Source organism: Parus major, chromosome 6, assembly GCF_001522545.3.
Source record: "Parus major isolate Abel chromosome 6, Parus_major1.1, whole genome shotgun sequence".
Classification (NCBI taxonomy): Eukaryota; Metazoa; Chordata; class Aves; order Passeriformes; family Paridae; genus Parus; species Parus major.
In genome coordinates, this window is record NC_031775.1 from 26,227,581 (window position 1) to 26,239,316 (window position 11,736).

Genomic DNA, 11,736 nt, shown 5'->3' on the forward strand with positions numbered 1-11,736 from the left:
CAAATGTGTGGCAGTTGTGATGCTCAGGTTGTAGTGCAGACTGTTGCTCCTTAGATAAGAAATTACTTCACTTATTCTTAAAATAGCCAATTTGATTCAGCATTGTGTGGTCATTAAATCAGCTGGATTCATATTTATAACTTAGATGTGAGAGTTTCTGTTTCTGTGGTTAGGATCCACGCTTCCAGGTTTCAGTATCCTTGTTTTGAAATTATCTTGATTTTTTTTAAAGTCAGTGAATTTCCATTTAATTGAAATCATTTAAATTCATGTCCACATTGAATAATCAAATCTATTAATTAAATAAAATAATTTTTCAGAATTTGTTTGCTTTTGGTGATGTGGATGGAGCAGGCATAAATGCAAAGCTGCAGCATCCCTTGGGAGTAACATGGGACAAGAAAAGAAAGCTGCTCTATGTGGCAGATTCCTATAATCATAAGGTAAGTGTACAGTAACTTGTTATATACAGATTTGAAAATTTTTATTATTACAAAGAATTATTTTAGTAACATAGACAGATTTTGCTTGGTCCTGTTAAACTGAGGAAATTAATTACACAAGTTCCTTTGTGGGTTCTTTTTCCTTCCTTCCTTCCTTCCTTCCTTGGTCCTTCTCTTTACCATTGTTTTGTAGTCACATTCTTCTGTGTTGATATGATGGTCTCTTTGGGAAGGTGAATTTAAAGTGCCAAGTTACAGTTCAGACTAAAGACCTTCTGTGTATGTTCCTAAAGATGCTGAACTACAATAAAAGAGCTAGAAGGGCTTTTTCAGGAATATTGCATGTTTGATAAAACTGAGAGGACTAAAGGACTTGTTTTTCCCTTAAAAAAGACATCTAAGTTTTGAGAAGTATTATGGGTTACCTCCATGGAGCTCTGGCATAGGAGACATTGTTTTGCATGATTATTCTAATGTGATGTTATATAAACATTCATGTCTAGAAGGTTTTTAACTGTACACTGACTACATGCATTGAAAGAGAAGTAATCTGTTTGATTTGAGGAGTAAGGTATATAACACTAAATGCTTATTGAAATTTTAAGGCAAATGATATTTTGTTTCAGATCTTGAATAAAACATTATAAACTTTTTTGCTGTTTAAAAAAAAATCTATTTTTAGAAGAAAAATAATCTAGAAGTTAGCTTGCCTGTTATTCTCTCACTGTTTGCAAATGTTTCTAGAAAGGCAGCAAACTTTAGAAAAACAAGTCATCCAGCATACTTTTATAGCTGAGAGTTAGGTACCTCCAAAATCATGGAAGGAAACCCTGAATGACGACCAAAGGAAGAAGTGAAGTCCATGAGGGAGTGGGGGAAGATGGGACATGTCACTTGGTAAAGAGTGATAACACAGCATCTAGGATGCACACCTGGTATCTGAGGTACTCAAAAAAGCAGTGCTGGCTACTGGAAATGTGGGACATAAGATAATAGAGAACATCTAAATCCGGCTGGGTTTTCTCAGAGAAGCTTTCTGTGCCTCTGTTGATCCTAGATTAAGGTTGTGGATCCCAAGATGAAGAACTGTGCTACCCTGGCAGGCACAGGAGAAGCAGGCAATGTTGTTGGTTCCAGCTTTACCCAGTCAGCTTTCAATGAACCAGGAGGTTTGTGTGTTGAAGAAAACGGCCGCCTGATGTATGTTGCAGACACAAATAATCATCAGATTAAAGTGCTGGATTTGGAAACAAAAATTCTTTCCATGGCAAGTAATACTTATTAAACAGGCTGATAGTGGTGTTTCTTGATATAAATTATTATTTCAGGCTTCAGCAAGTGTGATAAAAATGAGACAGCTAACTGTGGGTACAATAGTTGTATCCACAGGATGTTTTGTGATGATCAGGCAAATAAACATTGCCTGTTAGCACAGTTGTTGAAAGCCTCAGTCTTCAGGAAGACAACTTTTGCATGGAAAGCAGAAAGTGGCAACCCTCTAGAAAAGGTTAATTAAAATGTACAGCCCAGGTTTTCAGCATGAAAAGCATTTCAAAAGCATTTTCACTTAGTAAAAAAAAGGAAGTGAAATCAATTACCAAGCCCTGTAATTAAGCTGTAAGAGATGATTTTGGGAGGTCAGTGACTTAAAGCAAGATATATAAAGGGCTTTCAAGCTGTCAAATCCACTGTCAAAATTGAGCACAGCTTTATTTGATTGTAAATAAACAAATCTGTGCTCATGCCCACCTTACAATACCACTTTATCTTAAAGATTTTTTAAAATATATATACACATATATTTATGACATAATCATCCTAATATCTTCTCATATGTTTCTTGAATTTAATAATACACAGTCTCCATGTGTGTTTAAATGTTCATATCATGTAACAGGTTGGTGGCTTTTCTGGGAAACTCTCTTCTATTTTACTGTGCAATGTGCATAGTTAAAATCCTGGATTTTATTACTGAAGCATGCAGTTTAACACCAGAACTAAAAGGAAATACATTTACAGTTGATCTAAAGCAAAAATGTAATCCAACTGTAAAGATTTTAAATTAAGGGATAGTATAAAGTAGTTGTGGGCTTTATGGCTTTAATAGTAAACATTGCTTTTATTTGTGTTTATATTGGGGTTTTTTGTGTTTATATTGGTTTAATCAGGCTATTTTCATTTTAAGAAAACATTTTGTCCTTCCCTTTTTCTATTCCCTTTTTCTGTTTTGTCATAGTACTGATACTGTCAGAAAGCTTTAGGCCAATAGCCATATGATGTCACTTTGAAACTGTGATTGTGTTGTGAAAGCCCATTTATTTTCAGTACTAATAAAAATAAATATTTTGTTTTATTTCTACTGATAGTTGCCTATCCTGAAGCCAGAAGCATGTGATGTTCCAGATAACCTGCCTGTGCAAAAGGAAAAAATAACAAACCTTCCACGACTGCCTAAATCTGCACCAAATGTTCAACTTCCTTCACTAACTGTAGCTCCTGGCCAGACAATTCAGTTTTTATTAAAGTTGACTCTTCCTCCAGATTCAAAACTGAATGAAGAAGCTCCCAGTGCCTGGTTTATCACAGCAGAAGGTAAAGTCCCTGGTTAGGATGGGAAGGGTGATACCAGCACATCCTGCAGTGCAAGATATCTCAGTCTGATGAATCGAGACGTCCCTCCCCATCCTGTGTTCCTGTTTGACCTTGTGATCCAGTACATGATATTTAGAGTTGATGCATTTAACAGCTGGAGTGTAAAGATTCAAAAAAGCCAAACACCTGGTTGACTGTTTTTTGCTTGAATTAATACATGCTGCATTGTTTCATGGCTCAGTGCAATGAGTAAGATGTGTGTAATAAACAGGTCATTTTTTTGTTCACATACTCTCAACTATTTAAATAAAGTTTCATTCTAACAGTCAGCCTGAGCATTGCTAAATTGCACCAGCCCACCTATAAAACCAACACTGCTGTTTGGAAATGCCATCATTTTACCTACAGTTTAATGAATTTATGGCAGATATCATACCTGGTGTTTTAGATCTCTGATGCTAATGTATAGTGGCCATTAATTTGAGAAGTTTTGCTTGTGCATATCAGAATAAATTTTAATATCCTTTAAAGAGTGTATAGGAGTAATTGCAGTCCCATTGCATTTAAATAAGATGTACTGTATAGGTACACCTATAGTAGGTGTAGTGTTAGTATATTGCTGAGGCAAAGCCACGGATGTCTCCCTCTTTAAATAAAGAGATAAAGAATTTGTAAATTACTTCCCTTTTTTCTTTGGTTTTTTTCTCTTCACATCTGGAAAAATCAGGAAGGAAATTTCCTCTAATGTTGCATGTGGAAAGTCCTTGTTGTCCTACAGGTAGAATTAGTGTTTTCTGTAGCTTTCAGACACGGTGTTAAATACCCTAATGATAAAATCTGTTCTTCTTTTGCAGATAACACCTGGTTGCTGCAAGAACAGTGTCTGACAGGAGAAATAAAGGATGTTTCCTGTCAAACTGTCATTCCTTTTCAGTTGCCTGGGAGCTGTGTGTCAGCTGAAGCCACCCTGGCCATCAAAGCGTGCCTCTACTACTGCAGCAAAGGTAGCAGTGCCTGTATGATGGCAGGAGTCTCCTTCAGCCAGCCCTTGCAGGTCACTGGCACAGACCAAGGCAGCTCAGCTCAAGTGGAACTGATACACACCTTTGTAACCAACTAACACAAAGCCAGCTGATTTCACACTTTATTTTGCTATCCACCATTTTTATAGGAGAAAGTACAAATAGATAAATATGCTCTGTTTTTTTTTCTGGAGCTAATGACAATGCTAAGAAATAATATGCTTGGTAACATGAAGTAGTTTTCCCTACAGTCTAAGTAAATTTTCTAATGGGAAAATTTATCATCACAACCTCATTTCTTTATGTAACAGTAGCAGCAATAACTTTGTAATACTGTAGACTCTTGCCAAGTGTGAACATACTGGAAGTCTGCCAGTCTTAAGAAGTGAGCAACAATTTTTAGAGTCCATTTGAAAGAGCTGGTGTTACTTTGTGATGTTACTGTAAGATCTTTGCACTGTAAATGGTGTAATAATAGATAATTTTGGACTAACATTTCAAAATTCCTTTTGTGCCCTTATTACATTTTAATAGAATGTCAAAAGGAAGTTTCTTTCTCCTGTCTATAAAAGAAGTATCTTGCTTATTTTTCTTATGCTTCTGAAATGAGACTATTTGGAAAATACACGTTAAACTAGATGCAGCTCTAGTTTTATGGAAGCTGAATATTTTGCTTTAACTCAACATTGACTGCCTTACATGAAGAGCAAAGGTTCATGGGAAATTTTCTGTGAAAGGAAGCATTCAAGATCCTGCAGAAGAATTTCATGGTGATTTTTAACAAAGAATGTGCCTCTCTGCAATGTGTATATGTATATAAAATAACCACCACAACAAAGCTATGCTGGAGCTTTTCTGATACATAACAATTTACATTTTATAGAAAGTGGTAGGTAAGAGTTGAATATCTACACTGCAAAAATTAAATGTCAACCATTTCAAGCAGAGTGATTCACTCCCATTTTTATGATTTCTCTGCAAAGACTATTCTGAAGACTTATGTCTTACATATATGTAATATTATGAAGAATATTACACTCTTGAAGTCTGATTCAGAGTCTTTTGAAGTCACTGTTAGTCCTTGGATTTGTTATAGTGGCCACTGAACCAGAATTGTATACTTGATAATGGATTATTAACATTTATGTTTAGAGCTTCTGATCTTTTGCTGGAACACTGGTAACCTAATCTTTGAGTAAGACGCTTTAAAACCCTCTTGCAAAACTCTGTCCTTGGTGGTTAAGTGTTTTGCAAACAAAATTCCCTCCATTTGCCATAATAAGTAGGAGCAGGGTGAAAGTGGTGGTAGAAGTTTATTACTTGAGCTGGAAGAGTTGCCATCATGCTTAAGTGATAATTGGGTTAGGCCCTGTGCTCTGGTCATGATGATCAGCTCTGAAAAGATTTTAAGTTGAAGGATTGTATTGTCACACATATTAGAAAGTTCAGTAGTGAAATAATTTTTCTATATAGTCTTTTCTAAAACAATTACTCCTGACACCTGTTAGTAAATCCCCGCTGTCAGTTGTTTTTTTTTACTTAAGGGCTGACTGAAATGTTGGTCATGAACTCGAGAGGCTTTTGTTTAAGGAAACCATATGGACTGGTGTGGTTCTTCCTTCCATTGAAATGCCAGTCTAGCTGAGAGTTCTTTGTGGCACCAGAAATGGTTGTTATCTCACCTGTCAGTAGAGCAAGGGCTGAAATGTTATTTTTCTTATGTTTGGTTTTCAAGCAACTTTTCTAATTTACTGTTTCAGCCCCTTTGTGTAAGCCTCTCAATTCTCACATGCCATTTTGAAGACTGAAAAAGCTTTGCTACTTTGTTCACAGATGGCAAATGCTGTTGGAAGGATGAAGATAAAAGAAACTAATTTGGGCATTTCTTATTTTTAACACTTTAGTAAAATTCACTCTTTCACAATTTTTTGTTTGTCTGTTTACCTTTGGATAGTAGCCAGGAAACCTTCAATCAGCTTCTAGACAGCCTGCAGATTTTCTGTTGCTCTCTGAAAAAAAACAAGCATTAAGTACAGAAGTTCAGAATACCGAACTGTCACAGTTACCTTGAATGTGTAATTCATCAGATGGATCTTTTTGTCCCATCATAGAATGGTTTGTGTTGGAAGGGGACTGAAACCATTTTGTTCCAACCCCCTGCTGTGGACAGGGACACCTTCCACTAGAGCAGGTTATTCAGAGCTGCACCCAGCCTGATTGTGAACACTTTCAGGGATCTGGCATCCCCAGCTTCTCTGGGCAGCCTGTGCCAGTGTCTGAGCACCCTCACAGGAAAGAAATTCTTCCCTATATCCAATCTGTATATGCCTTTTTTCAGTTTGAAGCCATTCCCCTGGTCCTATCCCTATATGCCTTTGTTAAAAGTCTCTGTCCAGCCCTTGTAGCTCCTTCAGGTCCTGGAAGATGCTAGAAGGTCTCTCCAGGCTGAACAACCCCAACTCAAACCTTCAGCTAGAATGACATTATATTTTTCTATTTCATTTGGATCAGGTCATCAAATTCTGCCTATATTCCAATATTTAAAGAAAAAAATCAAAAATCTGTTTTGTTACTGACACTTTCAATTAATGTATTGCTGTAGGGGAAAGACTGTATTCCTCACTTTATTTAACTATAGTGTATAATGTTTAATTACAATATTGTAGTTCCGTTTTCTATCTAAATGTTCTCTCCTTGCTCAGTCTCTGTGTTCAGTGTGATTGGCCTTTAATCTTATAGTCTAACATAAAGTTTTGTTTGTCCAAGAAATATGGATGCACATTCCCAGAGTCACTACTTCTGTTTTACTTGGAGTGTACAGATATTCGAATGTTCTGTGATTGGAAAAGCACAGATTTTTTTTTTAGAGCTTACAATATTTAGGGATACTATTTCCATTTCTTCCTCCAGGGTTTACAAGCTGCTCTTAGAGTAAAGCAACAAGTGCCATAAATTTCACCAGACAGGCAAACTGAATAGGATGTACAAACTACAAGAAATTAATTTAAGTACCAGAAAGTATCTTCCAAATATGATGCAGAAAAATAGGAAATGTTATTATTCTATTAAAAAAACCAGATATATTGATGACAGCTACCTCTTTGTATGGGAACTAATTTTTTTGATGTTCCCTGATACAAATATTCTAAGCAGATTGGAATGGCTTAGCACTCCCAGATTTGTGTCTCACAGTAAAAGTTTGCAATTCAAGGCCTTTTCCAAACAACTTTGTACTGGCTTTAACAGGTTTTGCAGCAGACCTTAATGAAGCATTAAAAGACTATAGCAAGTCTCTAAAGAGTATTGGTCATGGTTGATTTGTAAAATGGAAACAAGTTCAGTGGCATTTAAAGTTTTTTAGTTGTAGTGTTTGCATTTCTGGGACAGCTTTTGGTTTTGAATGGATATATTAATAGTTCCATGAGATGTTTTTAATAATTTTATTCAATTGCAGTATAATATTTTTTATTAGGCTAGAAAAAAGATAATGTGGTTTCAAAGAGGGAGGATAGTTTGTTTTAATAGCTCTTTCATGTTGTTTGAATGCAGTAATATTTTTCTGTAGTTTGCTCCCTTCTGTTGAAGGAAGGGTAGGGATGATGACTGTGTGAACCTATTGATGGGCACATATTTTATGCATATATTTTTAGTTGATGTCTTTTTGTGTTAGATTCTTACATAATTTTAAGCTTTTCTATTAGATGCAGTTCTTCAGTTTGTGTTTGGCCTCTCCTATCTTCCACCTGTAGAGCATTATGTTGGTATAATGCTCTGGTAGTGTGGTACCAAGCAAGTACAGACCAGGTGAGTAAACATGAGGAAGTAGTTTTATAGCATCAGGTAAATGCCTTATCTGCTTATCCTGAGAAAAGGTGCATATGGCTTCCAGTATATTGTATATATTCTTAATGCACTGATTTTATTTCAGTAGGAAAATATTGTAATTGAAACTATGGTTAAAACTGTTTTGTTGAGAGAACATCAAGAAAAAATGATTCTTTTCCTCTTGCTCATAAGAGGAGGGTGATGAAAATGAAGAGACTTTCCTTCTTATGTAGGGCTATGTCCTTTCGTTCCTTTAATTATTGACTATTTATTTTAGCAAAGATAGAGGTATTATTGACCACAAATTGTCTTGAATTTTTGTTTCCTAAAAAAGTTTTCTATGTACATGGAAGCTTTAAATGTCTGACTTTGTAGAGTTATGAGTGATAGATTTTGTTTTAAATAGTTTTAGTTTATCAGACAATAGCAGAGATTTATGTACATTCTTAAGATCTGTAATTTTTTTAATCACTGGTATTCATTGACTTACCTCAAGGACACGTTGAGGCTACACTCCCACAGAAGTGTGAACTCAAAATTAAATTTTCTTTGTTGTAGAATGTGTGAGATATGCTGTGACACATTGTGTTCTCCAGGCTGCAGTTGTGCTACCTAAGGAGAATTTTCCACACACAGCAGCTCATCAGTCACCCCCAGAAATTCTCCACTGAAATCTGCCAGGTCACTTGCTCATATAATCAGTTAATATTACTGATTTATTTTAGCCAACATTTCGTATTCAGAATTTATCACTACAATTTTTATTGAAGTTGGTTTGTCAGGGATTAGAGGAGCTTCTCTGTCCCAAGCAAACAAAGTATAGGAATGGTGACAATGGAGGTAATTTTTGAAAATGTGAGACCTGGCTATTTTTTAATTCAATCACAACATCTGGTATTGCATTCAACAAGAGATCATTAATTTAGAAACAATATTCTAGTATTTTACATTCCATTATGTTCATGTAACCAAATCTGACTACTGTCTTCCATTAGAAGCAGCTGATCTATATTTTATAGTTTTTGTACTTTTATAGATAAAGTCACTACTCTCATTTAGGATTAGGATTCATTCCTGTTCAGAACTCATCACACCTATGATTGAGTTTCCAAGTTTGTCTTAGTTTCTTTGTCATATAATTGTGGGGGATTTTAGCTGGGTTTTTTGGTCTGTTCTTTCCTCCTGTAGTTTCTACAGTGAACATATGCAGCCCATATCTTGCTACCATGGAGGGATCCAAGCAGGAATAATTCCCTCCACCAGCTCCTTGCCCCTCCCCTGCTTCAGGGATGGGGATGAAAACAGCAAGTAATTCTAGATAGCATTAGAGTAAGATGATGTCCTCAGGTCTGCTTCATCAAGCTTTGCACTCATGCAGCTACTGTCAGGAGTTTTACCTCTGGCCCTGTCCACTGAGGTCCTGAAGTTATTGGTAGCAGTCTCAGAGCATCCCATCAAACTTGAGTAGCCTGTGCAGGAATTCTGATGGCTCTTGGTTTCAGGAAACGTTGATGCTAGAGATTAAATACTTTAGCTTCTATAGGTTAAATATTTTAGCTGTTATGTAATTTGCTGTCTTGTTGCAGGTTGTTTAATTATTGTCAGGTAATGCGCTCCTACTGCAGATGAGAAGCTGGAAGCCTTGGGTGTGAGTTGAGGAATGTTTGTGTAGCTATAATTAAATATTGCTTCATTTACCTCTTTGGTGGTCCTTTGCTTTCAAGCATACCAGGGAATTCTGTCCAATTGCAGGTTCTAGGGCTAACCAAAGAATTGCAAATATTTTGTAAGTCTTGCCTAGTTCCTTTGAAACATTGACAATTTTGAGCTAAAGAAATCCCATTTGAAGAAAACCTGTTCATACATCTGCCTTAACTTAATGCTCTGTACTCAGCATGCCTCAGGAGACATTCCACAGTGTATTCTTTCCCATTTTGACTACAGATTGAGAAATTCAACCCATCTGGCCATTGTCAGACTTCATAGAAAGCAAAACAGCAATTCCCAATTTGTTTTTAAATCCATTGGAAAAAAAAGAAAAAAAAAAAAAAAAAAGCCTATTTTCTAAGCTTTTGATTAAACTGAAATACCAGGTTTATACATTCAAGGAATCTGTCCTGAGAGTTGCTTGAATCAGGTGTCCAAATCTGGTTTCCAGATTTTAAAAATTAATTGATATTAAAGTGGGGAAACAAATTGCTAAATATTTTATCAATTGAATATTTAACTTTAGAAGTGTCCATTTTCACTTTTAAAATAGCACTAGAACAACTAAGACGTTCTCCTCTCTGTCATTACCATTAATGTACCATTAATCATTGTATGATTAAACCCGTGATGGATCTATGTGATTTTTGTAAGAAAATCAATAAAGAAAAAGAAGATAGTGGTTGAACAGTGGCTGGGTGAAATCCAGGTGCTCCAAGATTAGTGGCAAATATATTTAGGGCCAGGAGTTTGGCCAATGTGACAGAAATTCTGTGTTTTTATTACATCTTGATGGCTGAAGAAAAAAATCAGTGCCTTTTGTAACAATACTTGAAAGTGTTTCTCTACAGAAATACTGGAGTACTGATTGAAATAAGGTATTTAACCTTCATGGTTTGCAAGCTTCAGAAGGATTTAATTCTACTAATTCTGAAACTGTGAAGAGTTTTCCTTCTCCATCATGTTATTGAATTAATTTGAAAGTAAGGTGCTTATTTGTCAAACTCCATTTCTTACAAAATACTTCAGAACAGGTTATTTCTCAATCTTGTGAGCTTACTTCTGAAGCTTATTGTTACCTCTTTTATACACTCCAGAACAAATGTGGTAGGGAGACTTCAAACAGCTTGCTGGAATTGTGGTTTGAGCGAGATGGAAGGCGAAACATGCACTGATCTAAAGGGGCAGAGGTGATGCCTCTTGGTATTTGAGGGGTGGAGAGTTGGTCTTTGCTTTGGAGTTGTTTTCATCTGTTCTACAGATCAGCAAAGATACTTTACACAGCAGAAGGTTGTGTGTAGGGGGGCAGTCAAGAAGGGTCAGGTTATCTCACTGAAAACCTGTAACTTATTTAGATTCTGCTGCTGGGGTATCTGAAAAGCCCAGCAGTACAATGCTAGTGAGGAAATTCACATTTGAGCACTTAACACCTTAGTAAATGTCTCCAGGTGGTTTAAGGGGAAAGACAGGAGTTTTATTTTCTTCCTTGAGAATTTTAGTGGTGTTTTTTAGGCATTGGAAAATTTCATCTGTTCTTTGAGACACTAAACCTTTGTTTCTCCATTACATTTGATGCAAAGCCTTTCACATTTCTGAATTTTTAAAAATGTGGTTTACATTTGTTGTTACAAAATATGAGAAGAATTAAAATGAAAGCATCTACAGCTGATCTAGGTTGAGTAAATTCTTCGCTGTTCTTAACAACATTCATAGATGGTGATCCTTTTTAAATAAGGGGTAAATGTCCTGTAATATTATGAGAACAAATAAATACACTGTAGAAGAAATGTCAGCCTTGGCTATCAAACCAACAGATAAACAGTGATTAAAGAATGTACGCTTTCTCCTGTGCAGCCTCTTTCTCCTTGTAAAGCTTTTTCATGGAAAAATAAACATTAAAAAGATTTCATGTTTTCTTTCAAGGCTGGCTTTTTCTGTCAATCTTTGTGTGAACATAGATCTAGAAGTTATGAAATGTGTCTGCTGTGAGGGGTTGCAGCTTGAATAAAACACTTGAGTTAAGAAGTGCTGTTTGTTTCCCACTCCCTTTGCCACAGGCTCTGCAGCCGTGGGTGTCAGTCGGCCCTTCAGTGACCAAGGGTCTGTAAAACAGTGTGAGTCGTGAGGGCTCCCCCCTCCAGGGCTCT

At 36.2% G+C, this 11,736-nt stretch overlaps 1 protein-coding gene across 2 annotated transcripts in view; it reads left to right on the forward strand.

The window, feature by feature from the left end:
• NHLRC2 (NHL repeat containing 2) overlaps positions 1–11,512 on the forward strand; it is a 32,434-nt gene extending 20,922 nt beyond the window's left edge. The window contains exons 8-11 of one of the 2 annotated variants that reach the window (XM_015633509.3): positions 321–443; positions 1,501–1,710; positions 2,810–3,035; positions 3,890–11,512. In XM_015633509.3, coding sequence (XP_015488995.1) covers positions 321–443; positions 1,501–1,710; positions 2,810–3,035; positions 3,890–4,155 — 825 coding nt within the window. In that variant the 3' untranslated portion in view covers positions 4,156–11,512. The remainder of the gene's footprint in view (positions 1–320; positions 444–1,500; positions 1,711–2,809; positions 3,036–3,889) is intronic. The other variant, XM_033515499.1, reaches the window with a different exon arrangement.
• The last annotated feature ends 224 nt before the right edge of the window (positions 11,513–11,736 follow it).